Raw genomic sequence first — 12691 nt, forward strand, 5'->3', positions numbered from 1 at the left:
CCTGATCTGATTATGAATTCAAGATTATGAACACAAGATATAATATAATTTGTTGGTTGAGATTGTGGACTCAGAGGTCAGGCCTGGATTCAACTCCAACTCCACCACTGTATAACCTTGGAAGTTATTTAATGTCTTTGAGACTGTTTCCTCATCTGTAAGATGGGGATAATAACAACCAATCTCATAGGGTTGAGAGGAAAAGGACTAAATATGATAATACCTGAAAAACATTTAGCATAGTTCTTATTCATATTAAAACTCTAATAAATGGTAGATATTATCAAATGTCTTATTAACACTGTTAATTAGGGAACTGTGCTCTACTCCCACCCCATACTCTACAGACATCAGTGAGAATGGGGAAAGATACAGAGAGGCAACCTGGTGAATATTTATGTCATATTGGCTAATATTTATCTGAAAGAACGGATAAGACACTGATAGGATAGCTGGCAAAGTAGTAGCTACGGTTACTTCTGGAAAGTGAAACAAGGGTTAGTTTTACGAATATGTGCCATTTACGTAATAAAACAATTTTTTTGTAATTTGACTTTTTTTTTACTTTTTAAAATTTACATCCAAATTAGTTAGTATATGGTGAAGCAATGATTTCAGGAGTAGATTCCTTAATGCTCCTTTACCCATTTAGCCCATCCCCCCTCCCGCAACCCCTCCAGCAACCCTCAGTTTGTTCTCCATATTTATGAGCCTCTTTTAATAAGAAAACAATTTTTAAATAGATGTATTATATCACAATACACTACTCAGCACCAGGGAAATGGTCACAGATAACGCCGCCCCCCCCCCCCACTGCCAGCCGCAATAAGAGCACACGTGGTCCAAACTTCCAGCATGCTCCCAGACTCCAGGAATGACTACCCAGAGACACGAGCCCAGGGAAACTGAAAGCACGAGCTGCTCTGGGTCACGGAGGTGGCCATGAGAGGGCTTGGTGTCCTGGGGCCTCAGTCCTCCAGGTGTGTCTGCAGCAGACGGGAATAGAGGTCCTGCCCCTCGGCGAGCTGAGTGTGCTCCAGCAGCTCTCCCTGCCTGAGCACCAGGATCTGGTCCGCACTCTGCACCGTCTGCAGCCTGTGCGCGATCACCAGCACCGTTCGGTCCCCGCGGGATCTCCAGTCCTGCAGCTGAAGGGGGAGGGTCACAACACCTCAGAAAGGTAAGAACGGGGTGGGCACCACGTCCCCAGTGGGCACCATCTCTTGTGGCACAGGGTGAAGCAAGCATGAAAGACCAGAAAGTTGGAATGAGTGCAAGATAAACTGCCCTTCCCTCTCAGCTGTCCCACTGCAGGAGGCGGATAGAAAAGGGAGCTGTGGAGAAAGAGGGGGTGTTCCCACACCCGGTATTCTCCATTCCATTCCCCACCCCCTGAAAAGGCACAGAGACTCAGAGACTCATCCGCCCAATTCTGCATAGACTGGTCCTTCAAACGTGCCTCCTCAGGTCCCACTGTCCTGCCCTCCCACACCAGTACTTACAGACTGCTCACACTGGACGTCCAGGGCACTGGTGGCTTCATCCAGGATGAGGACTTGTGGGTCCCGCACAAGGGCCCGGGCGATGGCCAGACATTGTTTCTGTCCCACAGCCAACTGATTCCCTTTCTCCCCTACATCTGAAGAAATGGAGAAATACCCTTCTTCAGACACCAGTGGCCACAACAACGTCCTCCTCAGGAGCAGGGGCAAGTGTACAACTGGTATTTCCCCTCGCACGCATCAGGGGGTATGAGAGCCGGTGTGAGGACCTGTGGGGGCTGCCCTCATAGAGGGAGCACGCTTCATAGAGGAGCACTACTCCCACCGGCTGTTGGGAACAAAGATTCCCGGACAGGACGGGCAACTAAAGAACTCCTGGTGTTGGGGAAGGAGAGGTCGGAGCCAAGCAAAGGGCAAGGAAACACCAGACATGGACTTGCGGGGACACAACCCACACCCCCAAGAATCTCCAGTTTCTCTTCTGACCGAAGGTACCTGAATCCAGTCCATGCTCCATCTCCTGTATGAACCTGTCTGCACTGGCACCACGGGCAGCAGCCATCACCTTCTCATCACCGCAGCTCTTCAGCCCATAAGCAATGTTGTCCCTCACAGAACCCGAGAACAGCACAGGCTCCTGCCCAACCGAAGCCACCTGTGCAGAGGCGATGGGCGCAGAGGGCTGTGCGTAAACCCCCATGGCAGGGATCCTCCTTACCTCCTCGTCTGCCTCCCTCAGAATGGACTCTTCATGGGGCGCCTGGGTGGCTCAGTCGGTTAAGCATCTGACTCTTGATTTCGGCTCAGATCGTGATCTCACAGTTCATAAGATCGAGGCCCGAGTTGGGCTCCACGTGACAACATGGAGCCTGCTTGGAATTCTCTCTCTCTCCTTCTCTCTCTGCCCTGCCCCCATTCACACACACACACACACTCGCTCTCTCTCCAAATAAATGAACTTAAAAAAGAAAAAAAAGCACGGGCTCCTTGTGTTTCTTCCACGGATCTCCCATGCTGTCTGCACATGGTTCTTCCCTCCTATCTCCTCCTAACCCTCTTCTTCCTCCCCACCCACCTGCCGGTGCAGGTAGCAGTGTTCATACTGGGAGACGGGCCTCCCGTCCAGCAGCACCTGCCCTTTAGTGGGCTGATACAGATTCTGCAGCAGGGCAGCCACGGTGCTCTTCCCAGACCCATTGGGTCCCACCAGTGCAGTCATCTGACCAGGACGTAGGGTGAACGTCAGCCCCTAGAAAAGTCAGGAAACAGTTAGAGGCTTGCCTCCGGACCCTCCCCTTCTCTTTCCGTCAGAGGTAAGATCAACTTCTCAGAGGCAAATGGTCTACAGGCCTCGCCCCCTGGGAGCGAGGGGTCCAGGTTCCCTCCCCCTTTCAGACACCTTGAGCACAGGCTGGTCAGGGCAATTGGGATATGCAAAAGAGACATCTTGGAATTCCACAAGCCCCTGCAGAGTGGAAGGCGCCAGCGTCCCCAAAGGAGGCATATTTGGCTCTCGGTCCAGGTATTGGAAAACTTTCTCGGCAGCCCCTATGTTGCAGAGCATATCTCCACACATGTATACCAGGGTCTGGAAAACAGAAAGGGAAGGGTCAGCTAATCAAACGTAGCTTCCCCAGACGCCAACTCCCCAGCTCCTCACAAACTCCCCTGCGACACCCTGGCCAAGTCTCTCCTCCCCTCATCCATAAAGGATCCCCTAGGGGCACCTGGGTGGCTCAGTGTGTTAAGCCTCTTCAGCTCAAGTCATGATCTCACAATTCGTGAATTCGAGCCTGGTGTCAGGCTCTGTGCTGACAGCTCAGAGCCTGGAGCCTGCTTCAGACTCCGTGTCTCCCTCTCTCTGCCCCTCCCCTGTTCACATTCTGTCTCTCTCTCTCTCAAAAATGAATAAACTTAAAAAATTTTTTAAAAAATAAAGGATTCCCTACCTTCAAATGTATAATTTAGATGGAATTTAAAGGCAACCCAAAACCCCACTTCTGCCAATTCACAACGTAAAGGATGGAGAGGTCCACACCCCTCCCATATGGCACTATTTCTATCCCCAGACCTTTCCTATCACTGTTCCGTATCATTTGGGCACACTCCGTCTTGTCTAACTAGATAGATAGGGAGCTCCTTAAAAGCAGGCACGGTGCCCACCTCATCTTTACAGCCATCAGTGTACCTAGCCCAATTCTCCATACATGTAAGATGTTTCACAAACATCTAGGAAAATTATACAATAAAGATCAAGACCAAGTAACTAATTATTTTTTGAAAACCAGTAAATATTGGGGAAGAACTAAATGCTCTTTTGCCTTTCCTACTCAACCTGTACCACTGGGTAACCGAAGAGCAGATGAGGGGAAGTCTCCCTGCATAGGCTAGTAAATGGAGGAAGGGGAATGTGTCCCTGTTTTGCAAATCCTAATAATTCAAGGGGTCTAGGCACTGAGCATTCATGGCTGACGCCCCCACACATATACACAAGAGAGAGATAAATGGAGTACATACACATATGTTACCTGTATGAAACCACTGTAGTGCATGAATTTGAAGAATTACTTGACTTTTTTTTTTTTTTTTTTTTTTGGTGTGATGAGGGCTTTGTGGCCAGATTTTGTAAATATAGAGATATTTAGAGATACGTACTAAAGCATTTACAGATAAAACTGTATCTTCAATTTGCCTCAAAATAACATGGGTGGGGGTACAGAGGAGACAGACTGGCCATGAGTTGAGAATTTTAAAGTAGGTGATGGGTACATGCAGATTCATTACAGTTTATCTTTTTTTTTTTTTTTTTTTTTGCATATGTTTGAAATTCTCCATAACACAATGAGTTGGGGGTTGTTTTGTTTTGTTTTGTATTTTTAAGGGCAGCAGATAAAGCCGAAGGCCCAGAGGCCAGAGAGGAAAGAAAACAGGGGGACAAACAGTATGCACAGGTTCCTGACTCACATGCACATGCGTGGCCGCCACCTCCTGGTAGAGCAGAAAGGAGAGCAGTGCACCCTGGGTAAGGTCCCCAGCCAGAATCTGCTGCAATCCACGGTACAGCATCAGTGCCTGCATTCCCAAACGCACCATCTGGAAGGTGAAAAGAAAGGCACTGAGAGGGGCACCTCAGTGGCTCAGTCCATTAAGTGTCACATTCTTGATTTTGGCTCAGGTCATGATCTCGCGGTTTGTAAGTTCGAGCCTCGCATTGGGCTCCATGCTGACAGTGCAGAGCCTGCTTGGGATGTTCTCTCTCTGCCCTTCCCCTGCTCCCTGATCATGCGCGCTCGCTCGCGCTCTCTCTCTCTCTCTCAAAACAAATAAATTTAAAAAAAGAGAAAGGCACTGAGAAAGAGTCCACATTCTTTGCCCTCCCCACTCCTACCACATTGAACAGCAGAGACCCCAGGATGAGCTGGAAGTTTCCCATTGCTTTCCTTGCCCCTACCTAGGTCCTACCCCCCACCCCCCACCGCGCCGCACTCCCCCACACCCCCAGGCCCCTTGGGCCCCCACCCCCCCTCACCTCTCCCCTCCATCCCCTGCCATGCAGCCTTCTCACCCTCCGAAAGAGCCCATAGAGGGTATGTTCCAGGTCTCGTTGCCACCACAGCTGCCGGCATCGCTCCAGGGCCTCCTTATAGAGACAGATCTCCAGCTCCTCGGCCGCAAAACTGCGCACAGTCTGCAGCCCTCCAACTGCCTCCCGCACCACCTGCCCTGCTTTTGCCACTGCGTTCTGGATCTCCTGGAGCACTGCCTGGGAAAGGAGGGCAGGAGCTATGAGGGGCTGACTTGGGAGAAGATAGGACACCCCCAGGTCTCATTCCTGCCCTTGGGATGCTCTGCTGATCTACCTAAAAATATCAAACTGTCCTCTTTCACTCTTCTTCCATTTCTTTCCAGGAGGACTCATGACAGCCGAGAGGGAGGGAACAAAATATTACCAAGGTCTCAGTGCTAGGTAGTGTGGGAGATACACGCTATTTGTGTTCCTTCATTTAAGGTAATTCACACCAGTTTCAGTGTCTGAATGAAGAAAGAAGGGGTAGTTTTCCTAAAGGGCCACAGCTAGTTAACAAAAGGTGGGGATGTAACTCAAAATGGATCAAAAACCTAAACCACAGCTAAAACCATAAAACTCTTAGAAGAAAACATAGGGGAAAATCTTCAGGACACTAGATTTGGCGATGATTGCTTGGATGTGACACTTAAAGCACAAGCAACAAAAGAAAAAACAGGTAAGTTGGTCTTCATCAAAATTAAAAACTTTCATGTATCAGAGGACTCCACCAACAGAGAGAAAAGGAAACCCACAGAATGGGACAAAACATTTCCAAATTATGTATCTGATAAGGGGCTAATCTCCAGAATATTGAAAGAACTCCTACGACTCAACAAGTAAAACACAACCCAATTTTTAAAATGAGCAAAGGACTTAAATAGACATTTCTCCACAAAATATATAAAAATAGCCAATAAGCACATGAAAAGATGCTCAACACCACTAATCATTAAGGAAATGCAAATCAAAACCATGGTGAGATATCACTTCATAACCATTAGGGTGGCCCTTATTTTTTATTATTTTTTTTTATTTTTAATGCTTTTTATTTTATTTTTGAGACAGAGATAGAGAAAGACAAAGCATGAGTGGGGGAGGGGCAGAGAGAGAGGAGGACACAGGATCCGAAGTAGGCTCCAGACTCTGAGCTGTGAGCACAGAGCCAGAGCCCGACATGGGGCTCGAACTCACGAACCATGAGATCATGACTTGAGCCGAAGCACTGAGCCAACCAGGCACCCCAGTCCTTATTTTTTAAAAAGTGGTACATATATGTATACAACAGAATTTTATTCAGCCATAAAAAAGAAGAAAATCCCACGATTTGCGACAACATGGATGGAACTTGAGGGCATTACACTAAGTGAAATGAGCTACACAGAGTAAGACAAATACTCTATGATGTCATTTATATGTGGAATCTAAAGAAAAAAAAAATTCCACAGAAAAAGAGATCATCAGATCTGCAGTTACCAGAGAACGGAGGCAGGGGTGGCTCAGGTCGTGATCTTGCGGTTTGTAGGTTCAATAAGGGATTGATTAGAGGAAGGTGGTCAAAAGGTACAAACTTCCAGTTCTATGCTAAGTACTGGGGAACGTAATAAAGAAGAAACAAACAGAAGATAACAAGTGCCGGAGCGGGATGTGGAGAAACAGAAATCTCTGGGTATTGCCAGTGGGAACGTAAAATGGTGCAGGCACTGTGGAAACCAGTATGGCGGCTCTTCAAAATATTAAATACAGAGGCACCATATGATCCAGTGATTCTACTGCTGGACATATGCCCAAAAGAACTGAATGCAGAGACTCGAACAGATATCTGCACACCCATGTTCACAGCAGCATTATTCACTATAGCCAAAAGGTGGAAGCTACCCAAGTGTCCAGCAACAGATAAACAAACTGGTCTATGCATCAATGGATGATTAGCCTTGAAGTGGAAGAAAATTCTGACACGTTCTACCACATGAATGAACCTGGAGGACATTACAGTAAATGAAATAAGCCATCACAAAAAGACAACTACTGTATGATCCCTCCTGTATGAGATACCTAGAGTAATCAAATTCATAGAGACAGAAAGTAGAATGGTCATTGCCAGGCGCCGGGAGGAGGGGAAATGGGGAGTTATCATCTACTTAGGTACCGAGTTTCAGCTCGGGAAGATGAAGAAAGTTCTGGAGATGGAGGGTGGTGATGGTTGCACAGCAATGTGGAGTGCACTTAATGCCACTGAAATGGCATAATTAAAAACAGTAAAAATGGTAATTTTTACATTATATATACTTTACCACAATCTTTGTAAAAAGAGAGAAAGTGGAGCTGATATTCAGACTCAGGACTTCCTGACTCCATGTTTCTACTTTTCTCTACACTCCATCCAAATTCCCTCCCCTAATTATAAAGGGGAAAATTCTATCTAAAACCCTCTAAGACAGCACTTTTAATCTTTTGTGGGGAAGGTATGTACAGACTCCTTTGAGAATCTGATAAGAAGTTATCCTCTCCCGGGGCGCCTGGGTGGCTCAGTCGGTTGAGTGTATGACTTCGGCTCAGGTCATGATCTAAAGGGTTCATGAGACTGAGCCCCATGTTGGGCTCTCTGCTGTCAGCATGGAGCCTGCTTCTGATCCTCTGTCCCCCTCTGTCTGCTCTCTGTATGCTATTTAAAAATACGTAAAATATTTTTTAAAAATTAAAAAAAAAAGTTTATCCTCTCCCCAGAAAAATGCTCCCTCTCCTTCCTGTCTCCTTCTCTCTCTCTCTCTCTCAAACACACACATACATACACACACACACACACACACATGCACACACACATATGCACACACACATTTATATAAAGTCCCAGGGGTCAGGGCCCTTCTGAAGCCTGTCAGAATGGCTGCTCTTGGGGCTGAGAAGAGAAGACCTTTGGGAGAGCTTTCTTCTCCCCTGGGGATTCCCCAACAGCCACACATACCTGATGGCGGACATTGTACATCTTTTCACCAGCTATTACCAGAGGCATCTCGAGCAAAGAGAGGAGGGTGAGTCGAGGGGACAGGCTGATCATGAAGCAATACAGCCCCACCGTTTTGACCAGGCTTCGCAAGAGCACATTGGCATTAAAAGCAAGCCACTGGCTCAACATTTTGGTATCCGAGCTCAACCTTGAATTCAGTTCCCCTGGGGAGGACAGAGCCGGGGAGGAAATGGTGTGTAATGGAAGAGCCCCAGAGACACCCCCCGCCCCGACCCTCCCCATTGACACAGCCCCCTCATCCAGACACCCCCTTCAGTTGCAGAGAGACGGGTGGAAGCCACCCCACTACCCTGTCCCAAAGAGCACAGCAGCTCCTTGTGCGGGCACGGCCGGTGGAGGCGGGAAGAGAAACTGTTTGGGGGTGGGGCGGGGAGGGGTAGTGGTCACTGAGGGGCAAGAAGTGTCCAGGGGAATCCCACACCTGGACTCCAGGCCCCACCTGTCTTAGTCTCCTGGAAGAAACTGAGGTCCTGGCGCAGAAGGGAGGAGAAAAGCTGCTCCCTGACCCGCACGTTGATACTGGACGCGGTGAAGGTGAAGATGCCTCCTCGGGAGCCTGCGCACAGGGAGCTGTGGGGTAGGGAGGAGACAGGGGATGAACAGGAAAACAGATGCAGGGAAGGAGGAAATGAGTGAGGGAAGCAGAGGAGAAATCACGGAATGAAAAGAAATGCAAGGTTGCAGAAAGTGTGCCACGAGACGCAGAAGAGAAACAGAGAGGGAGACAAGGGGAGGGGCGGGAATAAACAGAGACAGAAAAAACAGGTCCCGGTGAGCTAGATATGGGAACAAAATCATAACACATACAAATCCATGAGCATTTCTGGGGTTCACTCCACGCAAGGCACAAGGGAACACTGTAACAGCAATGAAGAGATGTCGTCAAGAGAAATAGCCTATGACTTGCTTCTGACCTGGCCTCCTTCGGTGCTGTCCTCCCAGCCTTCCCCTCTGTCTTGGTCTCTTTCCTCCCCACTCTGAGGTCTTTCTTCCTCGTCCCACATACTTTATTGTGGGAACCACAGCAATGAATTCCCTTGCCCTCCCATTCTCTGGAGCCCCAGAGTCATGCTGTTCCCTCATCTCTGCTGTCCCTGCTGTTGAGAATTCCTCTTAGACCAACCGCTTTTCCAACAAAACTTAAAGGAAAAATGTGAAAGCACAGAAGCAAGTACTTCACAAAATATGGCTTCCAACACAAACCTAGTTACTCTGTTTAGAAGGCTGCTGGGGTCGTCAGATGTAAAATGAAGAGGGTTTGAACTCTGGAGATCACAGTGAGAATGGACAGAAAAGAGCCACAGGAAAAACACTTTGAAAGCAGAGAGTGATGGGGCTAGTGTCTGAACATCAGAAAGGCATCAATGATACTGCTCCTTGGAGCCTAGGAAACTGATGATTTCATAAATGGGAATAAGAAGAGGAAGCCACTTTCAAGAAGACCAGGAGGGAGTATGATACATTTGGAGCTCTGGGTATGTGGAGTGTGAGATGAGAGTGGGTTGTCCAATGGGAATGACAAGGAGGCAACCGGATTATAAGATTGGGGCTGGGTGTAGAAATATGGATCCCGGAGTCACCTGCACAGATGAGCTGAGCTCGCCCAAGAGGAAAACGCTTTCTTAGAATCAAAGAACTGGGTCATGAGGAAAGACTATATTTGAGGGCCCAGAGAAGGAGAAAAAATTCTCCAGAGGATATAGAGTGGATTGGGAAGTATAAAGGGAGTCTATAAAAGCTTACTGAAGAAAGAGATCAATAATAAGAGATTATTCAAATGCCAAATGCCACAAAGAAGCAAAGAGAATAGAGAACTGATTTAAAAAAAAAAAAAAAAAAAGCAGTGGCTTGACCAATAAGTACTTTTGAGTAACTGGTTTCAGCAAAGGGTAGCAAGGATGGAATGGAAGTACAATGTTGGGTAAATATGGTGAATGAAAGAATGAGTGAATGGGTGTGTAAAATAGAATGGTGAATAAATAAACGCAGACATATTTTAGTTTAACTATTTTATGCTTTGTGAACAAAAGCATATGAAAACAAAGTTAGGAAATGGAGGGTACCTGTAAAGATGTGGGACTACCAAATGGACCCAAACATCACCTACCTCACAACGGATATGACGCACATGGAAAAGATGGCCCTGGCAAAGGCATCAGGCTTGAAATCCCCTCCAAGGATGTCAATGACACGACCAGTATAGTAAGGGATCCATGTCTCCCCTGGAATAGGTATGAAGGAGAACAGATGAATGTGCCGGCACCAAGGACCTTTGCCAACCCCCAATTCACGATGCCCTCTCCTGACTCACCCCATACGGCACCACCAAGGAAGATGAAGGCCAAAAGGAGGAAAGGCAGGTCTGGCCTGGAGAGCTTCAGCAGCTTCCACATCAAGTCTGTGTTGTTCTCCTGGCCCTGCTTCTCCTGGGCTCCTGGAGAGCTCAGCAGGGCCCACATTGCCCAGCTTAGCCCCGCAGCCCCGTACTCCAACAGCAGCCAGCTCCAAGGGGCCGAAGCCACTCTGACTGGGGGAGCACTCAAGGCCCCTGGAACCAGGGCTCTCAGGGAGAGAAACAGCGGGATCACCAGGCAGAGAGGGGGCAGCAGTGTTCTCACCAATCCTAGCAGTCCTCCCACCTGTAGCAGCCACCAGAGCCCTCCGAGTCGCAGGGTCCCCTCCAGCCACAGGCCTGGAAGCCCTCGGGGAAACAGAGCCCCCAGAGTCCCCTGAAGCAGCCAGAGTAGAGCCAAGTCGGCCAACAGCAGGAAGGCCCAGGCTCTCAGGCCACAGAAGCGCATGGTGTTATCTACGGGTGGAAGATGAGGAATTACAGAGGTGGGGTCCCAATCCTCGCCCTTAGCCTCACCATCCCGACTCTGCCCAACCCGCCCATCGGCTTCTCATTTTACCCACCCCTACCCTGAAAGATCCCCTGGGTCCCCGGTGCGCATAAGTACGTCTCTCCTACCATACAAGGCATCCTGCCGAGCAGAGGGAGCCTCATCCTTTTTTTTTTTTTTTTAATGTTTGTTTATTTTTGAGAGAGACAGAGCATGAGCGGGAGAGGGGCAGAGAGAGAGACAGAATATGAAGCAGGCTCCAGGCTCTGAGCTGCCAGTACAGAGCCTGATGCGGGTCTTGAGCCCCCAGACCGCAAGATCATGACCTGGGCCTAAATCGGTCGCTTAAATGAGCCACCCAGGCGCCCCAGGAGCCTCATCCTTTAAAAAAACTTCCCGTGATCCCCGACCCCGACCCCTCCGCCTCCCCCACCCCCCACCCGTCCGCCGCAGCCGAGTTCCGAAGAGCCGCCCTGCGGTCCCCGCCCGGCTCCCTCGCACTCCCCGGGGTCCAGGGGGACGGGCAGCAGGGGGCGCGGAGTGGGTGGCGGGTCGGGATGCGTCCGTTAGCGCTCCAGGCTTCCGGCCGCACGAACTCACCAGCGGCGGCTTTGGGACTGCAGTTCCGGAGGGCTTTCTGCTACGTGCTGAGCCCCGAGCTCTGAAACTCGCTCGCCCAGGCTCACCTTCGTTTCCCCCTTCTGTCTGCCCGCGACGCTCCTCGAGCTGGGGAGTCCCGGCGCCCGCCGCTTTCGCTTTCTCTTCCCCAGACCCAGCCCCGGTTCTGGGAAGGGCCGCCAGCAGGGGACGCGCGACACCTGCCGACCGCGGAGCCCCAGTGTGGAGCCGGGCGAGCATTCGCCAAGCCTGGCAGTGAGCTTCCTGCCCTTAGCAACAGTTACTCTGGAACAGAACACTGTTGCAAGCGTTTTTAAATTGTCATTAAGTAAAATAAAGCTATTTCAAGAGCTGAGATGTTTTGTCGTTGGAGAACCACTAGATTTTCTCGCCTCAAACTCTTACTACCTGAAGCTCTGGTCCTATTTTGAGATCTGCCTCTTCCTCCAACCAAGCCCCAGTTTTAGGGTCTGGGATCAAAACAGGGCCAGATCCTGAGCGAAAAACGCTCAGGACCTCTCCTAGATAGAAGGTTCCAGACACTTTCACCAGGGCCTACGTGGGTTTCCACTTAACCAGATTTTGAGCCAAAAGGCCCTGATTCTTCATTTTCATCTGCCCCCTCAACATAGTACCTTGAGCAGAGCACTTGTTCAGATGCCTCGACATTTGCGTTTCAAATTACGTTGGGAGCTCCTTTGGCATATGAGGAAAATGGACTTTTTTCCTGGTGTATTTTAACAGTGATTAAGCCGTAAACAGTATTCTAAATCCCGCCTGACCCAGGGCCCATCTATGGAACATGCAGGTTTGTTTATTCCAGAACTAGCTCTTCAGATTGAAACAACCTGCCAAACTCAAAATATCCCCAAAGTAAGGATCACTTGCATTCCAAACTACCCCTTTGTTACTGGGGTGTTTACCAATGAGGCACTTCTGGTTTAAAGAGGGGTGGGGGGGTTGAAGTAGGGGGTTACTGAAATCACTCCAACCTTGCCATTCTGGGATTTGAAGGCTCTCTCCCTGTTGAGCAAAAGCTCCCTGTTCAGCTACTTCCTACTTTCAGGTCTGTCCTCTGACTAACTCCTTAAGAGGTGACATACCCCATGACACGCACCTCCAGCGTGACTCAAAA

At 49.1% G+C, this 12691-nt stretch overlaps 1 protein-coding gene across 3 annotated transcripts; it reads right to left on the reverse strand.

Annotated features, from left to right (window-relative positions):
- Window positions 1–697: 697 nt before the first annotated feature.
- Window positions 698–11715, reverse strand: TAP2 (transporter 2, ATP binding cassette subfamily B member). Of its 3 annotated transcripts, none has more exons than XM_040473134.1 (12): window positions 11539–11715; window positions 10407–10904; window positions 10203–10317; window positions 8535–8665; window positions 8033–8238; window positions 5068–5265; window positions 4467–4595; window positions 2902–3090; window positions 2578–2751; window positions 1998–2157; window positions 1503–1639; window positions 969–1148 (listed from the first exon to the last, which is right to left on the reverse strand). In XM_040473134.1, exons 2-12 carry the CDS (start codon window positions 10894–10896, stop codon window positions 969–971), a joined length of 2109 nt encoding a protein of 702 aa, XP_040329068.1. In that variant the 5' UTR covers window positions 10897–10904; window positions 11539–11715. The 3 variants fall into 3 exon arrangements, with proteins under 3 accessions (XP_040329070.1, XP_040329068.1, XP_040329069.1); XM_040473135.1 differs by lacking the exon at window positions 11539–11715 and adding an exon at window positions 11379–11502; XM_040473136.1 differs by lacking the exon at window positions 11539–11715 and having other exon boundaries at window positions 698–1148; window positions 10407–10896.
- Between the last annotated feature and the right edge of the window lie 976 nt (window positions 11716–12691).

Source organism: Herpailurus yagouaroundi, unplaced genomic scaffold (assembly GCF_014898765.1).
Source record: "Herpailurus yagouaroundi ecotype Mexico unplaced genomic scaffold, PumYag 139, whole genome shotgun sequence".
Lineage (NCBI taxonomy): Eukaryota > Metazoa > Chordata > Mammalia > Carnivora > Felidae > Herpailurus > Herpailurus yagouaroundi.

What these genes read in the sequence shown, in the direction of transcription:
- TAP2 (XM_040473136.1), bottom strand. Translation starts at nt 10,896, where the DNA reads ATGCGCTTCTGTGGCCTGAGAGCCTGGGCCTTCCTGCTGTTGGCCGAC. An exon ending in CTGACCAGCCTGTGCTCAAG is followed by an intron (nt 2,752 to 2,901) that starts GTGTCTGAAAGG and finishes TGACTTTTCTAG; the next exon opens with GGGCTGACGTTCACCCTACG. An exon ending in ACTGCTACCTGCACCGGCAG is followed by an intron (nt 2,158 to 2,577) that starts GTGGGTGGGGAG and finishes GCCTCTGCACAG; the next exon opens with GTGGCTTCGGTTGGGCAGGA.